At 39.3% G+C, this 23,444-nt stretch overlaps 3 protein-coding genes across 5 annotated transcripts; 1 reads left to right on the top strand and 2 right to left on the bottom strand.

Annotated features, from left to right (window-relative positions):
• Positions 1-552: 552 nt before the first annotated feature.
• mettl25b (methyltransferase like 25B) lies at positions 553-4,604 on the top strand. Of its 3 annotated transcripts, XM_079893907.1 has the most exons (9): positions 553-598; positions 727-806; positions 1,016-1,134; positions 1,922-2,135; positions 2,273-2,335; positions 2,434-2,568; positions 2,796-3,613; positions 3,818-4,002; positions 4,182-4,604. In XM_079893907.1, exons 1-9 carry the CDS (start codon positions 583-585, stop codon positions 4,268-4,270), a joined length of 1,719 nt encoding a protein of 572 aa, XP_079750033.1. In that variant the 5' UTR covers positions 553-582; the 3' UTR covers positions 4,271-4,604. The 3 variants fall into 3 exon arrangements, 2 of the variants coding, with proteins under 2 accessions (XP_079750033.1, XP_079750032.1); XM_079893906.1 differs by lacking the exon at positions 553-598 and having other exon boundaries at positions 622-806; XR_013823627.1 differs by lacking the exons at positions 553-598; positions 4,182-4,604 and having other exon boundaries at positions 622-806; positions 2,796-3,721; positions 3,818-3,946.
• Positions 4,605-4,650: 46 nt separating this feature from the next.
• On the bottom strand, positions 4,651-6,850 carry s100a1 (S100 calcium binding protein A1). The gene is made up of 4 exons (XM_079893908.1): positions 6,778-6,850; positions 5,718-5,884; positions 5,442-5,624; positions 4,651-4,728 (listed from the first exon to the last, which is right to left on the bottom strand). Exons 2-3 carry the CDS (start codon positions 5,856-5,858, stop codon positions 5,475-5,477), a joined length of 291 nt encoding a protein of 96 aa, XP_079750034.1. The 5' UTR covers positions 5,859-5,884; positions 6,778-6,850; the 3' UTR covers positions 4,651-4,728; positions 5,442-5,474.
• A 434-nt stretch (positions 6,851-7,284) lies between these two features.
• tlr18 (toll-like receptor 18) lies at positions 7,285-16,100 on the bottom strand. Its single transcript, XM_079893613.1, has 6 exons — positions 15,642-16,100; positions 14,240-14,418; positions 12,763-12,905; positions 11,098-12,068; positions 9,270-10,446; positions 7,285-8,537 (listed from the first exon to the last, which is right to left on the bottom strand). The coding sequence occupies exons 4-6, from the start codon at positions 12,045-12,047 to the stop codon at positions 8,109-8,111; spliced, it is 2,556 nt and encodes an 851-aa protein (XP_079749739.1). The 5' UTR covers positions 12,048-12,068; positions 12,763-12,905; positions 14,240-14,418; positions 15,642-16,100; the 3' UTR covers positions 7,285-8,108.
• Positions 16,101-23,444: the final 7,344 nt, after the last annotated feature.

Here is a 23,444-nt window from a genome sequence, read left to right as displayed (position 1 = left end):
GAATCTTACGAACAACTCACTTTAAAGAACCGGATCAAACCTGATTCTGCGATTCAATGTAAGTGATGAAGTACTATTAGAGAAAGTTCCGAAAAAAAAGAAGAAAAAAAAAGCCATGTGTCATGGTAAGCACATATTGGTCTGTTTATTACGTTTTTGGATATGACCCAGTTCAGTTTGTTGCTGGATTTAACAGTAAGCCTAAACATAACTCCCATTTACATTTGATGGTTTTTGCTAAATCCATAAAAAAAACATGTTCGTTACTTGAAATAAAATAAACGTTAAATGAAATCAAATAAATTTAAATTAACATTTAATGTCAGCTAGCTGCCAAGGAAACATTTATTCATTTTCATTGATTTAACTTAATTTACTAAAGTAGCTTAAGCTTAAAAAAAACTATATACATTATGTATTTTTTTAAAAAAAATTATAAAAGAACGAAAGTTTTCGCAATCAAGTACGATTCAACTCTGATTCGCGAACGAATTGTTCAGGCCTGTGTTTTGAATCAGTTCAACCGATTCATTGATTTGTTCACGAATCGGACATCACTGGTAGGCGGTGCTCTTCGCGAACATGTGTGGTCGGATTGGTACATGTAAACATAAAACTCATATTACGTTTCTCAATTCACTGACTACTCGTAGTATTGAAGGGCACCCAGTTTAATCTGCATGGTATTTTTTAATGTTATAAAAATGTTTGTGGCGACTTTTTCAGAGCAGGAGCAGAGAGAACTAGCCGAGAAGCTGACATTGCTCCTGTCAACCTACAGACGCATATCAGACTCCTACATAATAGTAATGAATCAACAACTTACTGTACTTGTTTAGTGTTTATGAACTTCTATGTTATGAATTTTAACGTTTGTCCAGATTCCAAGTGTGAGTGACTAAGTGTAACAGTAAACGAATAATCCCGCACATTTAAACCGTGGGTTTTTTGTCAGCTGAGCATGCGCGAGTATACTGAAATATACATGTGAAAGTGTATCTCTCTGTCCACACAGGAGTTCTTCAGTGAGAGTTTGTGGGATACTCTGCCTGTGAGCTGGCAGGAAGCCCTTGGTGATCTTACACCCCCACAGATCGCTGATCTGCTGCTGGATAAAGAGATTAAGGACAGGCGGTAAAATGAGTTTATACTGTGTATCTGTCTGTAGTTGTACAACACGTTGCCTTAAAATAAGATAACCGTACTAAGTCAGAACATTGCTTTGCTATATATCAAGATTTTCATTTAGAAAATGCTTTGAGATTAGCAGATGTAGTTATACAACAACTATTAAAAATTTGAACATATGACTATTTACACATCTTAAAACAGGAAGTCATCAAAATAATAATATGTAGTTAATGTAATAAATGTAGTGACTAAGTTGAAAAGGAAAGTCTCATATTTCAGTGTTCTCAAACAGCAGAAAATGCCTCTAGCAACACCAAGGTCATGGTTTTGATTATCATGGAATGCATGAAGTGATAAAAAAATCTTGAATGCAATGAAAAGTCACTCTGGATGAAAGCATCTGCCAAACTGGTTTTGTTTTGTATCCCATATTTTACATTGGACATCAAGTGCTGAACATAATTTTTTCATACATTATTTGGATGAGTGTTATTTAGTATCAGTGATGTACTATTATATACTCATTTGAATTTAAATTAAAGTTTAGTTTTTAACATGTCTGTATAGTTTGTATTCATTTTTATTAATTAAAACATCTGTTAATTAAAATATTAAGTTTTAGTTATAATTATTTTAGTACATCTAGTTTATTTATTTTTTTAGATAACTATGATAACCCTGTATTGTACAAATGTAAACTCCTTAAAAACAAATGTAAATTAATAAAAAAATATTTTATAGAGTAAACCCATTAATGGAAGTGATTTCAAAAGGGTATTTTGTCTTTTAGGTACCCGTCTGTGTGGCCTCTGTCTTTACTGGCACTGCGGACAGCAGCACATGTGCTGTCGTTTCCACGTAAAGCACCAGGTGGGCACAGTCAGGACGCAGGTGCAGCAGTGCCAGAGTTTCAGTCCAACCAGAGTCAGAGCTCTTTGTTAGGACACATTTTCCGTAAACACGTCAAGCCCAAGAAGCAGCATGAAATCCGCCGCCTAGGCACGGTGGGTACAATATAATGCATGTGATGTCAATGTGGAAAGATTCCGAATGTCATTATGAAAGAAACATCCCTCCAATAAGATCATTTGATACACTAAAGATTATTTAAAAATGTTTCTTCTGTTGAACTCTCTCCTAGCTGGTTAAGAAGTTGTGTGATCAGGCTAACTGTAACTGTGTGGTTGATGTTGGGTCTGGACAGGTACTGTAACATCTTGCTTCATTTTGTTATTTTAAATATGCCAATCTTTATATTTTGAATATGCAAATGACCTACTTTAATTAGATCCATCCCTCCAGGGCCATTTGACACGGTTTCTGTCTTTTGGACTCGGCCTAGATGTTACTGGAATTGAGGCTGATCCCAACCTTGTTTCTATGGCTAACAAATTTGATAGACAGCTCCTATTGGCACTCACCAAAGAGAACCAAAGGGTATGAAATATTATATTTTACATTATATTTAAAAAATATCCTTAAAATGATATACATTATGTTCCTTTAACCTCTTTAGATATTGATATTACTTCATATTAATATTACTTTTCAGCTTGTATTCTCACTCAGACCATGTTTTATTTGATTTTTTGTCTTACTGTGACCCACAGTTTGTTTGTTTTTTGGATGTGCTGTGATATTTCTAATCTGCATTTCTGTTGTAGTCAGGAAAAGCTCAAGGTCTGCATTCTGAACCTGGTCCTTCTCCTCGTCATGTGGTGGGCTGGGTCAACCCACATGCTTCATGGGATGTCTTCGTTCAGCAACTTGTGACAGCAAGTGAAAGTGACAGTAGTATTGGACCAACCACTGGGCCATATGAAAAGAAACAGAAGGTGGAAGATCTGCATCTGAAGCCTCATTCATGCCAAAACAAAGCAGAGTTACAAAATACTCTTCAGGCTCAAAAAACTCACGTAAATATTTCAGACTCTGTAGCCCAAGTAAACACTGGGGCTTTTCCATCAGGAATGGCAACCGAAATTCTTACCTGTAAAAGCATACCAGTTACTGATTGTGGTGCCAAAGAACTGGGTAGTTTTGTCCTTACAGGTCTTCACGCCTGTGGAGACCTCAGCTCCACACTTCTGCGCCATTTCGCCAACTGCCCTCAGGTTCAGGTCATCACGTCTGTGGCTTGCTGCTACATGAAAATCTCAACCCAGGAGAACCCAAACCCTCCAGGTGTATTCCAGCCCCCGTTTTCTTCAGAAATCACAGTGGCGGATTCCTGTTCAGAATACAGTTATCCAATGAGCGCCTGGGTACGTGGATTACCAGGGCACCAGTTGTCCTACAAGGCACGAGAGGGAGCGTGTCATGCAATAGAGGACTATCTCCAGCGGTTGAGAGAGGAGAGCGGGTTACTGCGGACACACTGCTACAGAGCCATCTTAGAAAGCATCATCAGAGCGGAGAGGCCCGATATGCGCAGACCGGGAGTTCAGACTGTTAAGAAAGCCCACGCACTGTCATTTTCTGAGTTAGTTTATCTTTATCATGACATTTGATAATATTAATATCTTTACAGAAATGGCAAATCTGTGACTCACTCCTGCACTTCAGTTCCTGGAACAGGAAGAAATAAAGAGTTAAATTAAAGTCAAAATCTCAATCATACTTATTTGAAAATACATCTGAGATATTAGACTGTCGCATTATACTATTGTTTTGTGTTTTATCACAGGTATGCTCGTTTGGCATTGCCACGGGTGGGCCTACCCGCTGATCTCCCGTATGACTCTGTCTGTGTGGAAACAATGCTAGCGCACCAGGGTAAAGTGGTGGTGTATTTCAGCCTGGTTCTTCTCCTGGCACCTGTGGTGGAGACTCTAGTGTTACTGGACAGAATGATTTTCCTGCAGGAGAGAGGTATGTGTTGCAGAGCCAGTCAATCGTGAGAAAATGGTCTAATGACCAAACTAGCTTTATTTTATGTTGACACCATTGAATTGTTTTTACATTTTTGGTTACATAATTAAATGTAATATTGGATTATATTATTTATAGTTTTTAAATAGCGGGTAAAACCTTTGCATTTTCACTTTTAGGTTTTAAGAGTGAACTCATCCCACTCTTTGATGCTGCTTTTTCCCCACGAAACCTGGTACTGGTGGCCGTCAAGCCCAAAGAAGCATGAAGCTGAGTGAAATAACACACCAAGATATTGGAACCCACGTTCTGTATCACCACATAATTAGATTTACAGTAAACATGAATGAAATGGCTATAAATGAACTGCCACACAAACCATCAGACATTTGGGAACTGAAATTATAGGTCTGATTTTCCATTTTCCAGAGTTACCCATTAATGGACCATTGTTCAGTAATTTTTTCCCCTCCCATACTTTTGACTCATAAGCAAAAGTTGTCACATTAAATTAATTTTTGTCTGAATTACAGACTGAAATTCTTATGAATTTTAATCTTTTAATATGTGATTTTGTTATTAAAAATAAAGACATGACACTCAAAACTGATTTGCTTTTTTTTCTTAGTTATCAAATAGATGTGCTGTACAAGGTTGTTTCTCCATTTAGAAGGCACAGGATTATTTCACACTGGGAAGAGCTGCCATCATCTGGTGTCCTCACCTCTATTACAAAAGACATTTAAGAATCATTCAGACAAGAGTATGAATATTATATCTGTATATAAAACACTTTAATGAAAAGGCTGACATTGCTTTTTATAGCCTATAGATGGCACTCAAGACAATATTTCTGGTACTCCTGCTGTAATAACTTCAAACTTTTTTTTTTTTTTTTTTAGAAAGTAGGAGTGGCAATGTATTAAATTATAATTGCAAATAATAATTAAATAATTTAAGCCCAGAATTCCAAAAGTTTCAATAACTGAATGTTCTTCTGGGTTTATCTAGCTTCCTAGCAATTTGAGATTACAGGGTTTAAAATGATTCCCTCTCAAATATCAATTTCTACCAAAATATTTATAAAAATATAACGTGTATTAAATTTGCTTGACCTTTTAGAATTTTATTTCCATTTCTCAGGTCCAGGTCTAGAAATCCCTTTCAAAATTCCCTCATCTAGGTTTTCCTGGGAAACCTGCTGGTAAGAATGACATTCGTAAAAGGTCAATGTCAGTTTATATTTTGATATTTATGCGTTTTAGTTTATTTTAATGGTCATTTCGTATTATTGTAAATGATTTTAAGTCATCTTATGCCCCCCTGGTTGAGAAACATTGCTCTGAACAAATCATTGCATCTTGTACACTCTTGATAAGTTTGCTTCCATACACAAGTCTGCATGTCACCATTTATTTTGTTTGATAAATGACACTTACAAAATGCAGCTGAAGGCAGACATAGAAGAACATTTAATTCTTCATGCTCTCTACAAAGAATTCATTACATGCCACTGTGAGAGCAGCCACCAGCACAACAAACTCCTGAAAGTCCACCTCTCCATCTCGGTTCTCATCCAAATCAGACATGATCTTCTCCACAACCAAGGGGTCTTTACTCGCCTACAATAGGACAGAGACAGACATTCACAATGTTCTTTCAATTATGCACATCAGCCATAGATGTTAATGCTACTTAATGTGGCTAGAACTTACTGCTAAAAAGTCACCGAGTTCTCCATGAAGCAAGCTCTTGAGCTCGGCTTTGCTTAGCTTGTATTTGTCTCCTTCTTTGGAAGAGTATGTGTGGAAGACTTTAATGAGGCCTTCCATTGCATTTTCCAGTTTCGAAGACATGCTGTTGTTGTTTCACAAAGTATACTCTGCAAAAATAAACATTTAAAAAATAAATTAAAAATAATATGCAAAATCCAAGTCTAACACTTCACTTTTAAACACCTGAAGATCTACGCAGGTGTGTTAGTGGACTATGTTAATTTAAGTGCATTGTCTCCATTCATTCAACAAATATGCCAATACACGCAATTACAGTTTTGTGAGAATGCATAGCCCTTTTGATTCTTTAATGCATTTGCACAGACAACCGCTGACCGCAGGGGCCCCTTCACCCCCCCTACGGGACCCCAAAGACTGGAGTTACACAGCACTGAGGGATCTAATATCTGAACAAACAGGCCTTTTGGCACTGGCAGGCTGATGACTATCATTAGAGAGAGGGAAGACAGGTATGCATCAATTATTCAATTAGCTTTTTGTATGAACTAAAGGCTCTGAGACTGTTAATCCACATAGGCCCAATCTTTTTTTTAATATTAGACAGGTATTAGGTCTAGCATACAATCTGTAAATATTGCAGACATTAAGACTAACATGATAAGTTAACATCAGATCAATGTGTAAAACAATGCAACTTTAAAATGAACTGTAACTTTCCATCCCATTAGTCTACAGTTGGTACAATAACCACTTTCACCTTCATTGGTCACAGTAAATGTCGTGCCTAAAAAGACAAAAACTGCTTTATCCGTAAAACATTGAGAGTTATTTATGTTTTAAGTAATAATTCTTAAATAAAAATGCTCTTACATTAACATACATTTACATTTGACATGATTAAAATAATAATCTTAAGGATTTTAACCTTAAACGTCTCATTTTCAACAATGGCGTATATAAACAATATTTTCAGAAAGCTATTGTAATCAGCATAACATTTGAAGTCTATAAAAACAAACAGTTAACGTAATTAACTTACCTAAACAAGAAGAAGTGGTACCTAGCGCTTGAAAAGATGTGCTCATTAAATAGCGTCCATTCACCTGTGCGGGGCAATTAGTAAAGGCGGAGGCGGAGCCTCTTCCAACCGCAGCCCGCACGTCTGATGATGATGTCACCACGCACGCTCATGCAATCGGAGGTCTTCTCATGAGGAACTGCTCAAATAAATCATGTGATATCTCACGTTTATTTAATTAAATAAAGCTATAACTATGCAAAAATTTGATATTTTTTGTCAATTTTATATATTTCAGGTTGATTGGGACAAAATATAATTCACATTGATTTGGATGACTGACTTGTCAAGGAAGGTATGTGCTGAAACTTGAAACCTGGCTCTCTTTGAGGCCAACTAGGTGAATTCTTGGCATCATTCTATCTCAGATCTCACTTGCGTAAAAATAACTTACGTTCTAACTAACTTACTGCAGAGAAAAAAGGATGATAAATGCAGTAGTAACAACCACAACAACACACACAAAGTAGTGATGATTAAACGTCCAGCACATTTTTTATTACTCTGAATGTTTCCACTAAAAAATAAATAAAAAAATCACTTGAGAAGCTAGAAATGGCGTGCGAGGCTGCAAAGAGGATAACGTGGTTGTGTCATAGCTTCTTGTTTATTTGCAAGCATCCATCTGTTTAGTATTATAAATTGTATGACTAATGCTTTACAGCTAGATAGAACAGACATAAAATCATTATGTAGTGTGACATGGGTGTAAGAAAATAAATAAGTGTCTGGCAAAAAAAAGGATGAAAATGGAGGAATTAAAACTGAATATAGTCTGTATTTACAAATTAATTTAAATATTTTAAATCTTAAAACATGATTTAATGAAATAATTCTATACTGATACAATTGTATACTTTCTGGGTCAATAGTAACACAATTTTATTGAAATAAATGACTTGTTTCAGTAGACATAGGTGATTGAACAGTACTGCAGTTCACTATCTTAATCAAGATAAGTATACTTGCATATTAAAGTAAATAGAACTGTATTGATTATCAGAGTGAGCTTGTGTGTTGTGTATGCCACGGTCAACTAGGCCAGTAAATCACTGTCTAGATCTATCTGGTTGTTTGTTTTGCTCACTGACTGAATCTATGAGTCAGAATGAACCTTTTCCAGACCTTCTGCCACCAATGAGTCAGACAAACCGGTTTAGACAAACCTTAGCTGAACATCATTGCAGAACAGTCATTGTTACTATACTGCATGTCATATTCTGAATATACAGGGGGGGGGGGGATTAAAAAATCTGGTCATCTCAGGCCACAGATAACATTATTTATGTCTTTCAAACAAGTTCTCTCAAAGTTTGTTGACATCTATTAAAGAGCTGATCGCTGGCCTGTTGGCCATCTTCATCTGTAGAATTCTGGTTCTGCGGCAGCTCTATCAGAGAAATCGATCTCACTGAAGACAGACGGCTATGCTGGCTAGTTGTGCGCTGTCTTATTACGTTTGGTTTCCCCAAAACACTCCTCAGTTGGACCCAGAAAAAGCTCTGTTCTGTGGGTTGCTGGGGCCACTCCAGGTAGGTTTTGGTACTGAGCATCTTTTTGAGCTTGCAGAATTTACTAGGAAGAGAAGTGGGATCAATGGGCTCCTTCACGATCAGAATCACATCACTGAACGTCTTTCCAATGGCCCGTTGTTGGGCAAAGTAGAGCTCGTAGTTGCACCACACGCTGTTCACAAAGCTCCGCGATAACACGAAGATTACCTTGATAATGAGAAAACAAGTTAGGATGCTGTCTGTGTTGGTCTAACATATTTGACAGTTTTGGGAACTTCAGTTCACTTCAGGTTTGTCTTTTTGATTTAATAAAAAAAAAAAAATTGTTTATTGTATATGGAAGCCCATTTCCATGTCACAATAAAAAAAAAAATCAATAAGGTAATTTGTTTGAAAATTACAATAAGAAATAAAATCACATTGTAGAATATAAAGCCAAGAATATAAACAAAAATGCAATTGCAAGATAAAGTTACACTGCGAAGTAATATTGCGAAATATAAAATATTTGAATATAGTGTGAAAAACAACTAAAGTTTTTTTTTTAAAGAAATGTATTTCTTTTATTCAGCAAGAATTCATTATTAAATTGATCAAATGTTACAGTATAAAGACTTCTACATTTCTTTACAAAAGATTTCAAATAAAATGTTCTTTATGACTCATTAACTTATTTCTGAAGGATCATGTGACACTGAAGACTGGAGTAATGGCTGCTGAAAAATATTTTAAAATATGTTAAAGTAGAAAACAGTTCTTTTAAATGATTATATTTCACAATATTTACTGTATTTTTAAACAAACAAATGCAGCCTTATAAGAAATAAGAAATTCTGGCAAATCCTTGTTATCCAACTGGGCTTATTTCAGAATTGTTGACACTACGTATCTTTTGTAAAAAGGCATCTTCAAAGAACATAAATGTGAGTGAGGACGTACCTTGCGACTACTTTCAATGTTCTCAATGATGTTGTCAATGATCCACTTCCCTGGAATGAAGTCTCTTTCATGAATGCAGAGGCGGTAAGGAGGCTTAGCATTCTCTAGACAAGGGAGCAGCTGGTCTCGGACCCACTCTGCATCCGAGTGGCTGTAAGAAATAAAAGCATGAAAGGTGTAGTCCACAGTCTGACCTGTACCTTCTTTATGGGCCCTGTACTTGGCTCTGATGATCTGGTATGTGGCTTTAATGTACCATGGACCATTGGAAATGTAGCACAGAAGCATGATAGCTAGGACAACAACTGCCGTTGTTGACACGGAGATGATAATAACGAGTGTAATATTACAGGTTAAATGACCAGGGAAGTATTGGGATACCCTTGTGTTGAGAAGAATCTCGGGGTGGTAACACTTGTAGTTGTCCGGCCAGTCTGTGATGGTCACCTTCCCCTTGCTTGTGGTTTCCTGTATGAAGGTGTAGAGATCACAGATACAGTGGTAAGGGTTGTTGCCTGCGGCCAGGACACGTAGACTAGGCATGTCCTTAAAAGACGTCATGCTAACAAGTCCAAATGAGTTTCCATCTAAAGCGAGTGTCCTCAAATATGGATTCCTCCAGCCGGATGGGATGAACTTGATCTTGTTGCCGCTGAGGAGAAGCTCTGTAAGGTTGGATGCCTTATTGAAATAGTCCATGTCCAGCTGGTCTAGGCTGCTGTATGAAAGATCGAGGAAGACTGCAGAAGTGGGGAGGCATTTAAAACAGTCGCTTGTCAGACTATTATGATGAGCGATTACTTTGGTAATGGTCTGTCTCCAATTACAGATACGGTTCCCCATGTATTGCAGCTGGTTGTGGCTCACGTCAATTGTTGTCAGCTTGACAAAGTCCTCTGTCAGAGAAGCCAAGTCACTTAGGCTGGTAAGTCGATTACGGCTGACGTTAAAGGTTTCGAGCTTGTGCAAATTGTTTTTGGTTTCGCATAGTGGGTTATAAAGATAACTGTCTCTCAGCTGGTTGCTAGAGATGTCCAGAAGCTCAATATTTTTCATCTCCGGCCACGAATCGCACGGCACACTGTTGAAGTTTACATTCCATACAATGAATTGGCGTACATTATTAAGCCAGGTAAAGCTCCAGTCGAAGCGCATTATATCTGGATTACTGATGTCCCTGTAGAACAAAACAGCAAGAGCATAACAATTATAGACGAGAAGATTTTTTTTATACATACAGATTTATAAGTAGGAATGAGAATCGTAAACAATTTAGTGACTCCTGTTCCAATTTCTAAATGGTTCTGATTTCTTAACAGGTCCTAGGGATGCCCCGATATGAACATTTTAGCTGATACAGATAACCGATAATTCTTTATTTTTGAAAGCCGATAACCGATATATTGGACGATAAATCTAAATTTTTAGATAATTTTTGAGAGCCTGATTACAAAAACAAAAGTCTCACCATTAAAAGTCATGTCTCAAGCACACAATTATAATGCTCTCATTATAATTTTATGTAGCTTATATGACAAACTTTATTAAATACAAGCCATTATTTATTGGCTTTAATATATTGGCCAGATTTTCTTATTGGGCCAACAATGACAACATTAAAAATGAACATATATTGGCCGATACCGATATGGTGGTCGATATATCGTGCATCCCTAAAAGGTCCATTAACAATTTTCATTGTACTTTTTAAGGTATAAATATTTGGAACAAAGAAATGCAATACCATTGCCAAAAGATGATAATTTCAATAACATTAGAATAATTGAGTATTTAAAAAAAAAAATCAATAGGGGTTAATATAACTTACGCGAGAACCAGCTGTTCCAATGTCAAGTTTGTCACACTGGATCCCTGCGTTTTATTCTGTGAACGAGCAAAATCGATGAGCAGCAGTTCCAGGGCTTTGATTGGACTGATTTGCATATTTACCAGAGCCATTCTCATAACTTCCTCATTGAATTTACCTCGATAGAATGTTAAACGTTGAGTCTGTACATACTGCAGGCCATAAAAAATATCCTGTTTACCAGTATAGTACTGAAATTCAAAAAGGTTTCGAAAACGTAGCACATCAAAAGTCTTGTTTGCTATGTCTTTCAATATCTTTGGAAGCACATCTGGGTTTTTGTCGATAGCTATATCAAGCCACAAGTTTTTTGTGTTAAGGTTGCTGAAATACCCAGGTTCATAACTTTTAAAACCAGAACCAGTTTTAATAGCAAATTTGTCCAATGAGATATTTTCCAGCACAAAAATGTCTCGGCTTCCTAATTTACTGACCAGAGGTCCACCAATGGACAGCACTTTTAACTGGGTGAAATTCAAAAAAACAACACCCAGAGATGCTTGTGTGTACAAATTATTGGACATTTCTAAAATCTTCAAATTTGTGAGCAACTCAAGAGCTTTAAAGGGAATTTCTCTCATAGAGTTATTAAATAAGCTCAGCTCCTCCAGCAGAGGGTTTCCCTGAAAGGCATCATCCATAATCAGAGAGATGTTGTTGAAATTAATCTTGAGGACTCGCAGATGACTAAGTTTGGAAAAATCTTCTTTGCGGATGACCTGTATGGTATTGAAAGACAAGTCAAGCTCTTCCAGTGAGTCAGGCAGTGTTACAGGCACATTATCTAGTCGTAAACCTTTACAGTCAGCTACACGGTCTTCAGATGCTATTGTACAGGAATCCTTGGCTTTAGTTGGCTTAATTTGCAGAAATGCCTGGAAGATGAGAAGTAGAGCCAGCGAAAAAAGCATTCTCACAGGCTTTTCTTAGATCTGCAACAGAGGATTGAGACAAAAAAATAGTTATTGGGATCCTAATCACTCAGTTTCATCTTTTCAACTTTTGTAAGAATAGAAGGATGCTTTGGCTTAATGACATGGACAAGGTTCAGCAAGCAAATCAAGATCACAATTGATTTATTTAAATGCTGCCTTCACATAAAATAATAATAATAATAATAATAATATGATCATTATTTAATAAAAAGAAAAAAAGTATTACTTGGTTTTTTTGGGGTTCATTGTTGGTTTGGTTTGCTGTATTTTTTTATTGTTATAGTTTTAAAAAAAGAAGAAAATATATTTGTAATAATAAATAAATTTTACTTGAAAGGAGAATTTTTTATAACTATAATCATATATGTAATATGTAAGTATGGTTGACAAAGAGGAAATGGGAAAAGAGTTGTTGGCAGAACATTACAAATTCTATATCATAGTGTCAGTTTTCAGTTCCTGGAAAAATGAAATTATCTTATTTCAGCGTATTTCAACATAATATTTTTTTTTTTTCTAAAGCACAACTTCTAAATGTGATCTTCAAAAATCAATTGCTATGTAAACAATATGAAAATGTCAAATATCCTGTATCCATAATACAAAATGATACTTTTACTTTATTTTTGCTATAAAAATCATATTGCGTACCACAAATTAAAAAACGACTATATTAAGAAGCACATCTTACCTTTTACTTCAGAACTTGCAGTTTTTCAAAGTCTGTGTTTGTGACAGAAGCAGGAATCCACAATGAACCCTCCAATGAGTGCAATGCTCAAGCAATAAATATACATCTTTTTGCCATGTGATTTAATGCTCAAGTGAATATTTCTGCCAAGGTCAGAAAGAGGAAATGATTAACCTAATCTCATGCTTCCCTGTACTAGAACAGACCCTTCATTATTGTCTTAAGTTCCTTGTTGAGTTCCATTAAATGATTCAACGGCATACCATTTTACTTTTTTTTTCCCCTTTCACAAGTTTACCATTGGAGAGTCTTCCTATCCATAAACACTAGGTTCAACATAATGTTTTGAGTACTGAATAAATAGATATTCTAAAAGATTAAAAATATATATTTTATGGCATTTTCTAAACAGCGCTCTGTTCTGAAATAATGTAAATTGATTAAACACTTGACACATATTTATGAAATCATATTCCTCAAAGTAAGGCTATATTTTGAATAAAGAACAAAAAGAGTAACAGAAAGGTGTAATAGAAATGACCTTTCTAAGAATTAACATACACTTTCACATAAATACATTTTATCAATAGGACAACATAAATGCATTTTCTTGCTCCATGTATTTGGAGAATCTAAACTCTACAAGGTCAAGCATTTTTTCCATTTTTTTCCCCCATTTGTGAAACAGAGAAACCCACTGTGCAAAATAACAAAGTTTGAGTTATAGGTTTTCACTTGACGTGAGTTTACTTTATCCCAGGTTCAATAGTATCTCAGAATGGCAAACCAAACTAAATACTTCAAGAATTTCAGGCATGTCTCAATTTATACAGTGTGATATAAAAGTCATAATTAAACATTGGTCTAAATTTAGATTTGTGAATACATGTCATTACAAATTTAGTAAAGCAATATCGCTAACAATAATACGACACCTATAAAAGCTTTAAAACATGTTGAAATTCTTGAAATTCATTTTAGCCTAGGCTACTACTCGGCTACATTGTAGGTAGGCTACTCAAGCAAACACAAATAAAGTTTGGAAAAAAGTACACCCTGGGATTTATTAAGCAGTCAACAAGTATTTTGGAGATATTTTGAGATACCAAACGTGCGAAAAAAAACCCCGCTATTCACAGCGGTAGGTCATATATCTCACTGACACTATTGTGGCAATAAAAATGAGCAGGAGTGACGAGGAGGGAGAAAACGATGTTTATAAAGTTACTTCAGTTAGTACACGAGTCGTCAGATTTGATTCATTTGATAAACGTTTGAAGACAAACATAGCCTACTCACACCTACTACAAACAAACAGGTGGTGTGTAGCCTAGGGATGGTTTAAAAATCGGTAGCTAATTTTGCAATAGGCAGAGAGGCTATATCACGATTTTCATCGTTCTGATTTCATGCTTTATGAATAATCCTCACATGTACATCATAGCTCTTATCAAATTAAAGAAAAATAGCGGCTTACCTCAGAAGTTTCCGCAGTGGACAAGAAATATATATCAGTGTCTAAAGAGGAAATTCAAGCACATCCTCCTGTCTCTGAGCTCCTCGCTTCAGTCTGTGGCTCTGTGACTGGTGGTTGTACCAGACAGTACAAGTTGTACTGCGGCGATGGACCGCCCAGTTAATGGTTCAGTTATTCAGCTGTGCGATATTAAACACAAACGATTGTTGGAAAGTTAATCAAACGAGCCATCATTTCACCCTCTAGTCATTGTGTTTGGCTGAAGATATTTACAAGATATTTTGAAGAATGTTTTGGATACCATTGACTTCCATTACACAAAAACACACCGATACATTTCTCAGAATATCTTAATATGTAAAAAAAAAAAAAAAAAAAAGGGGAGGGGGGTGGACTATTTAAGCCTTAAAGTCATGAAATCAATATTGCGGTATTTGCTCATTGATTGTTTTTATTTATGGGCCCTTGTAATCTTTAAAGGGGTGGTATTATGCCCCTTTTTGCAATATGAAAAATAACTCTCTGTTGTTCCCAGAGTGTGTTTGTGAAGTTTTAGCTCAAAATACCCCACAGATATATATATTTTTTTACAGCATGTTAAAATTATCCCTTTAAATGCAAATTGGCTGCTGCTCCCGGCACAGAGGGCGGAGCTTCAACAGTGTGTGTTATGGAGGTAGATTTGTGTCTTTATTATTCAATCAAAAAAAAGGTTGCTTCAATCAAAAAATATATTTTCAATCAAAAAAACCCGTTTCAATCAAAGAAAAAAAGTGTTTGAATGCAAAAATATATTTGAGACTCAAAAAAATGCATTTGAACACTATTTTTTTTTGCTTGAAAATGTTTTTTTTGATAGAAGTGAAGGTTTTTTTGTTTGAAGCAACTTTTTTGATTGAAGTATTGTTGTTTTGTGTTTGGGCCATATTATGGGTAGGACATTTGTGTCTTTATAATTCAATCAAAAAAGAAGTTGCTTCAAACAAACAAAACATATTTTCAATAAAAAAATCACTTCAATCAAAAAATAAACCTTTTCAATCATAGAAAAAATGTTTTTGAATGCAAAAAAATATTTGAGATTCAAAAAATTGCACTTGAACACTTTTTTTTTGATTGAAAATGTTTTCTTTGATTGAAGTAATCTTTTTTGTGTTTGGACCATGTTATGGGTAGGACATTTGTGTCTTAATTATTCAATCCCAAAAAAGTTGCTTCAATCAAAAAAAAAACATTTTCAATCAAAAAAAAATAATTTCAATCAAAGAAAAAACTGTTTAAATGCAAAAAAAAAAAAAATCATTTGAAGTGTTTTTTTTTTATTGAACTTTCTTTTTTTTTGAATGAAGTGAAAAAAGTTTTGAAGTCGTTTTTTTTTTAAATCATTTTGACACAAACGTACCGCAGTGGGGGCGGGTGCTTCTCCATTGGTCAGACATGCTTGAGTGACAAGTGTCTACACCAACGACGTCTTTCTGACAAGCAAGTCATGGTCGCCACTCGCCAGCGAGCCAGGAAGCAGTGGTGGAGTTGTTGGTAAGTAGATAAAACCGTATTAAAATGATTGGTGTCACGTTATTAGCCTACTCTGTTTGATATTTCGATTAAACATACAGCTTGCTAACTTAAATAAGGATCATTATTGGCACAATACTTTAAGCTAGTAACTACTTGTACACTATGTCAGACAATAAGCATCACTTCATTGAACTGCCAGTTTTCCATGTGGAGTTGTGCAGGACATTAGGCTACTTATAAATAATGCCTGACACAGCTAGTTTGCGCACCGAGCAACGGAATATATATTCATGTTACCGGTGGTATGCAACATTATTTTCCGTACGGGACGGCATATGTAAGCCCCGCTCTCAAAATAACAGCATCTGCTCAGTCTGTGTCTGCGAGCATTTGACTGTGATGGTGGGGAGACCACTACCCGTGAGCGAGAGAGAGAGCGGGACGGTCAAATAGCTGTAATCCTGTGGGCTGTGTGAGAAGATAGACTCAGGCTCTGCATGACCTGTTGCTGCTAAACAGGCAGCGCTGTGGGCAACAGTTGGCCTGTGGACTGTTGTTTGACCACTAATGACGTTACGTATTATAACACAATATAGCACAAGCACATAGCAAGCCTCTGTAACGTTACTTAAGTGAAATAAACAATTCAATTAGCCGTTAGCGCACCCTGCTAGCCTGCCTGACAATATGAGGCGTCAGATATCTAACACCATCACACAAATTAGTCAACGTGAGCTAAGTTAGCAAGCTGTATGTTTAATCGAAATATCAAACAGAGTAGGCTAATAACGTGACACCAATCATTTTAATACGGTTTTATCTACTTACCAACAACTCCACCACTGCTTCCTGGCTCGCTGGCGAGTGGCGACCATGACTTGCTTGTCAGAAAGACGTCGTTGGTGTAGACACTTGTCACTCAAGCATGTCTGACCAATGGGGAAGCACCCGCCCCCACTGCGGTACGTTTGTGTCAAAATGATTTAAAAAAAAAACGACTTCAAAACTTTTTTCACTTCATTCAAAAAAAAAGAAAGTTCAATAAAAAAAAAACACTTCAAATGATTTTTTTTTTTTTTTGCATTTAAACAGTTTTTTCTTTGATTGAAATTATTTTTTTTTGATTGAAAATGTTTTTTTTTTGATTGAAGCAACTTTTTTGGGATTGAATAATTAAGACACAAATGTCCTACCCATAACATGGTCCAAACACAAAAAAGATTACTTCAATCAAAGAAAACATTTTCAATCAAAAAAAAAGTGTTCAAGTGCAATTTTTTGAATCTCAAATATTTTTTTGCATTCAAAAACATTTTTTCTATGATTGAAAAGGTTTATTTTTTGATTGAAGTGATTTTTTTATTGAAAATATGTTTTGTTTGTTTGAAGCAACTTCTTTTTTGATTGAATTATAAAGACACAAATGTCCTACCCATAATATGGCCCAAACACAAAACAACAATACTTCAATCAAAAAAGTTGCTTCAAACAAAAAAACCTTCACTTCTATCAAAAAAAACATTTTCAAGCAAAAAAAAATAGTGTTCAAATGCATTTTTTTGAGTCTCAAATATATTTTTGCATTCAAACACTTTTTTTCTTTGATTGAAACGGGTTTTTTTGATTGAAAATATATTTTTTGATTGAAGCAACCTTTTTTTTGATTGAATAATAAAGACACAAATCTACCTCCATAGTGTGTTAGCAGCATTTTTTTACAGTCTATGGTTAGCAGCTCTGATCACGCAGACAAACCGTGGATGGAGAGACTCAAGAAGAAGAAGTGACAACATGTAGAATGCAACAGGACGTTTCTGAATGGTTAGTTGATGAATTTATGTGGAGTAACTTAAAGTCTTTGATTAGCATATTATGTCATGATAATCTATAAAATCGCTCGTGTGGGAATTCTGTTAAGATGCATACAGAGTGATATGCTATTGCGTTTATGTTGCATACTGTATTGCATGTGCGACAGCTTGAGCAGACTCACAAATGTGCTGTAGCCTACTACAACAACTCTTCCTCTTCTCAACATGGACTGCGTGTTCCCGGGGGCGGGGTTTTTGTAAATTTTAGGGTTGGTGATGTCACTAAAGCTCATGTAGTCCCTACCAGCCATTTGCTGTAGTTCTTAAAAAACGATTTCTTTAAAAGCAAATATCTAACTTTGCTTTGAACTTTGAGCTTTGTAACTTTGCAGATGTAACAGCAACACACACTAACTAAAGTTTGAAAAGTGAAATCATAATCAACCACCCCTTAATCAAAATAGCTCCCTCTACCTCTTGCAACGTGTTTACTGGCATGAGGGCGGGACAACCTGTCACTCTCATGAGATCACAGCAGTAGCAATCCACAGCGATTTAATTCAACTCCCAATGCAGGGGCGTAGCCACGGGTGTGCCAGGGTGTGCCGGTGCCACCCACAGTGGCAGCTGGCACACCTAAAAATGGATGCAGAATTATTTTTTATAGTCTTAATAAAAAATGTTTTACTAAACTTGGGCTACTGTTGTTTACCTAGAATATATATATTTTTTAAATCAACCCTTTCATGCATAAGTTAAAAATATTTTAACCTGACCCCTTGTTTCCATGGCGACGCGTCATGATTGTCACGTGACAGACACACCGCAGCCACAATAACTACTCGGTTACTATCGTAACCTCAGTTCCCTGAGATAGGGAACGAGTATTGCGTAGCTATACGCAGTGGGGAAACTCCTTTTCCTCGATTTACTGAAGCTTTTATGTAAAACGCATTTGCAGCTGCACAGCTAGCACATTGAGCGTCTGGCTCGCTCATAGGCTGTGCTGCAGCAACTGCTTAAACCAATGGCGCGGGCGCCTCTGACAGGCCACCAATGAGCATCATTACACGTCAGAGCTCCCCAAGGGGACGTGGTCTTAGCCTATATCAGAGCCCCGAATTCGCCATTATAGCAGGTTCCACGACTGAAGCGACAACTCACCTGGTTACTATAGTGCGGCCGGCTACGCAATACTCGTTCCCTATCTCAGGGAACTGAGGTTACGATAGTAATCGAGTAGTTCCCTTTCGAACGGTCACTTCGTATTGCGTAGCTATACGCAGTGGGGACGCCATGCAAAACGCCGCACTAAAAGTAACTGGTTGCCACTGAACTCAGGACCCCTGAGCCCAAGACAAGCCCGAAACCATTATATATATATATATATATATATATATATATATATATATATATATATATATATATATATATATATCAGACCAGACACTTATAAAATATATGTGTCAGTAACAATACCAACCTAATATACTAATGAACCCAGACACCGTCGGGGCTATTTAGCGTAATAAAAAATAACCAGCAAGCGGGTTTTATATATTGTGAATGATTATGCACAGTACACTGTAGACAAGACCGGGCACTGCCGGGCCTTTATCATACCGAAAACACCTTCGCTTGTAGAGAAGGTACCTCCATATTATAAAATTTCATAAATGTGGAAGGCGAGGACCAGCCGGCCGCCTCACAAATATCCTGAATAGGAAAACCAGATGACCAAGCCCACGACGAAGCCATGCCTCTAGTCGAATGAGCTTTAATACCTATGGGGCAAACCTGACCCACCGAGGTGTAAACCATAGATATAGCATCCACAATCCATCTAGACAGCCTTTGCTTAGTGACTGGATCGCCTTTGGATCGGCCACCAAAGCAGACAAATAGCTGTTCTGACTGCCTGAAAGATGCAGAACGCTCTAGATAGATTCTCAGTGCTCTGACAGGGCAGAGAAGATTAACCTCCCCGTCCTCCACAGGAGGGGGAAGGGCTAATAACGTAATGACCTGTGCTCTGAACGGCGTTGAGAGCACTTTAGGAACATAACTATGCCTGGGTTTGAGGATGACCTTAGTGTCACCTGGGCCAAACTCCAAACATGAAGGGCTCACTGAGAGCGCCTGCAAATCTCCTACTCGCTTGATAGATGCCAGTGCCAACAGGAGAGCAGTCTTTAGTGAGAGAGGTTTCAAATCAACCGACTGGAGTGGTTCAAATGGCGGGCCCTTTAAGGCCCCCAGGACCCTGGAGAGGTCCCAGAGGGGCACAGAAGGGGGTCTGGAGGGGTTAATCCTCCTAGCACCCTTCAAAAAACACACCACCAAATCATCCCTTCATATCGACTGGCCAGCTACCAGGGCATGATGCGCTGCAATAGCTGCCACATACACTTTGAGCGTGGACGGGGAGCAGCCCGCATCCAACAGCTCCTGCAGGAAGGATAATATCACAGCTACCTCACATGACTCTGGGTCCACACAGTTTTTCGAGCACCAGCTGGAAAAAACGGACCATTTCAAAGCATATAGGCGCCTAGTAGACGGGGCCCTGGCTTCAGAGATAGTGTTTAGGACCTTCCCGGGAAGGCCCCTGGGTACCCGTTTAGGGGCCACACATGGAGGGCCCATAAATCGGGTCGCGGATGCCATATCGTTCCTTTCGCCTGAGAGAGGAGGTCTTTCCTCATCGGAACAGGCCAAGGGACTGTGTCTGATAGCTGAATCAGCTCCGGAAACCACGGTCTGGATCTCCAGAGAGGGGCCACCAGCAGGACTGGGCACCCGCTCTCCCTGACCCTTTTTATGACTTGATGGAGTTTTTGCTCAGTTGGGGATATTTTGGGGATATTTCATTTTATTTTATCAATCAATAAATTCCACTTGAAACAAACCTTGTTGTATTATTTTAATTTAATACTGTGAAGCTGCTTTGATACAATCTGTATTGTGAAAAGCGCTATACAAATATACTTGACTTGACTTGACTTGTGGAATCATCGAGACAGGGGGAAACGCATAGAGGGGGCGATTGGGCCAATGATGGGTCAACGCATCCCTGTTCTTCGAGAAGAACATTTTGCAATGAGCGTTGGATCTCGAGGCAAAAAGGTCTATTTCGGCCTCTCCGAACACACTCCATATCAGACGAACCGTCTGTGAGTTCAGGGACCACTCGCCTGGGGGAGTGTTGCCCCGTGAGAGCATATCCGTGCCCAGATTCTGAACACCCGGGATATGCATTGCTCTCAAAGAGCACAGATTGTTCTGTGCCCATATAAGGAGGTCTCTCGCCAGGGCATACAGGCTGCCTGACCTGATGCCGCCTTGGCGATTTATATAGGCCACCACTGACATGTTGTCTGAGCGGACCAGGACATGGTGGCCTTTTAGGTTTGGTAGTAAAGCTTTCAGGGCCAAACCAACTGCTTTCATTTCCAGACAGTTGATGTGTAGGCTCTGCTCCGTGCTCCACCAGAGGCCGGAGACAGGCTTGCCCTCGTGCAGAGCACCCCAACCTAGATTGGATGCATCTGTAAACACTACTTTCCTTCTGGAAATTACTCCCATGGTCACACCCTTGAGGTACCAGTCCTGAGCTCGCCAGGGAATCAGGGCTCTTAAACAACTGTGATTCAACATGATGCACAGGCTGCCGGACTGCCATGCATGGGTTGGCACACGGCGTTTCAGCCAGTGCTGCAGCGGGCGCATGCGCAGTAGTCCCATACAGAGTACTGACGATGCTGCTGCCATGAGACCAAGAAGTTTCTGAAATTTTTTCTCAGGGGCGCGCGCTTGCGCGCTCTGAACGAGGCTGCTAGCGTCTGCACTGAGAGCGCGCGCTCTCGCGTGAGCCGCGCTGTCATCCCCACTGAGTCTAAAACTGTGCCCAGAAAGACACTCTGGCTGGGTGTCAGTTTGCTCTTGGTAACATTGATTGTGAGACCCAGGCATTTCAAATGGCCGAGAATCAAATCCCTGTGAGCTATTAGCTCTGTTCTCGATTGCGCTAGCACCAGCCAGTCGTCGAGATAGTTCATCACGCGCACTCCCTGATGTCTCAGGGGAGAGAGCGCTGCATCCATGCACTTTGTGAATGTACGGGGTGCTAGGGACAGGCCGAAAGGCAGAACCGTGTACTGATAAGCTTGACCCTCGAAGGCGAATCTCAAGAATGGCCTGTGATGAGGGTCTATCTGAATATGAAAGTATGCATCTTTCAGATCCATTGTTACAAACCAGTCCCCTGGGCGAATTTGCGCTAGGATGTGTTTGATAGTCAACATTTTGAACGGCCGTCTCATGAGAGCTTTGTTCAAATGTCTCAAATCTAGTATGGGTCTGAGACCGCCGTCTTTTTTGGGGATTAGAAAATAACGGCTGTAAAACCCTGAGTACGTTTGCGCGGGAGGGATTAATTCTATCGCCCCTTTTGCTAACAAATTCTGTACTTCGGCGCAAAGCACGTGACCCACGCTGCTTCTCACTGAAGACTCGACGACCGCCTGAAATTTTGGGGGTCTGCGAGCGAATTGGAGCGAGTAGCCTCGCTTTATAATGTTTATGACCCAACTCGACACACCAGGGATGGCTTGCCAGGCCTGCACCCGTGTGGCTAGGGACTGAACCACTGATTGGGATGAGTCGCCTACAGTGTGGGGACTTACTACCCTTATTTTGTGATTTGTGCACGTATTGAGTGTTTGACTGACTGTACAAGCTTTTGCCTGTGGGGAAGTCAGTGTTACAACATGGAGGGGGCCACCTAGTGTAGGGGGACCGTGAAACCATGGGTTGTGATTGTGAAACATACTCTTTTTGTGCTTTATTTGGGTCGCCGTGAAAACGGCGTTTGTTTGTAGAGGCGCACTCACTGCTGCGGGCCTGTTTACAATAATAAAATCCCCAGCCGCCTGAACTAAATGGGGAGCTGCGGGAAGTAGTGTGGGTCTTTTCGAGGATGGTCCGGCTAGCGCGAGACACGAGCCCTCTCTCTTCGTCCTTGTTAGGACGACTTCGGCGGTACTGGGTCACTCACCACGCTGGGCCGCGGGCCTTGGCGCCGGGGCATCGGGTAGCGTTTTGTCGACCTCGGCTGGCGGAAGGTATCAGCCGCAGGGCGGGGCTGAGATACCTGCTTCGCCGGCCTGGCTTGATGCGGTGAAGACGCTGGCTTGGTCTTGCTGGACGCTGAGCTGGAGCGCTTCGGCAAGAAGTGTCGCATTGCCTGGGACGCCTTCTGTGCCTCGGTGAATCTCTCCGAAAACCCTTTAACCGCCAGGCCGAAGAGGCCGGAGCTGGATACGGGGGCGTCGAGAAACCGTGTCTTGTCAGAGCCAGAGGTGGCGCTCTAAAACAACCAAGCTCGCCATGCTCTTCCCTATGGCCTGTGCTGTAGCCTTCGTAGCACGCAAGGCTAGGTCCGTCGCGCTCCTCAGATCGCTGAAGGCATCGGGGTCCGGGCCAGTCTCATCCATAGACTGGAGAAGCTTGGCCTGGTAGACCTGAAGCACGGCCATGGTGTGTAGAGCCGATGCAGCCTGGCCAGAGGCGGAATACGCGCGTCCGGCGAGGGCTGATGTGGCTCTACATGGTTTGTTGGGGTGGGTAGCTCTAGCTCGCCAGCTAGCCGCCGTGTTTGGGCACAAATGAGCTGCCACAGCCTCCTCGAGGGGCAGCAAAGACTCATATCCCTTTTCCGCTGCACCGTCAACTGATGAGAGTGTCGCGGAAACAGACGAACCCACACGTGCTGAGTAGGGTGCGCGCCACGCCTTAGTCAGCTCCTCGTGGACTTCGGGGAAAAATGGTGCTGGTTTGTGACGAGGGGCCTGCTGGCGCCCTGAGAGAAACCAGCC

The sequence above is a fragment of the Squalius cephalus genome (assembly GCF_949319135.1).
Source record: "Squalius cephalus genome assembly, chromosome: 15".
Taxonomy (NCBI): domain Eukaryota; kingdom Metazoa; phylum Chordata; class Actinopteri; order Cypriniformes; family Leuciscidae; genus Squalius; species Squalius cephalus.
Note: the sequence above shows the minus strand (reverse complement) of the source record. Positions and strands in the feature narration are given on the sequence as shown.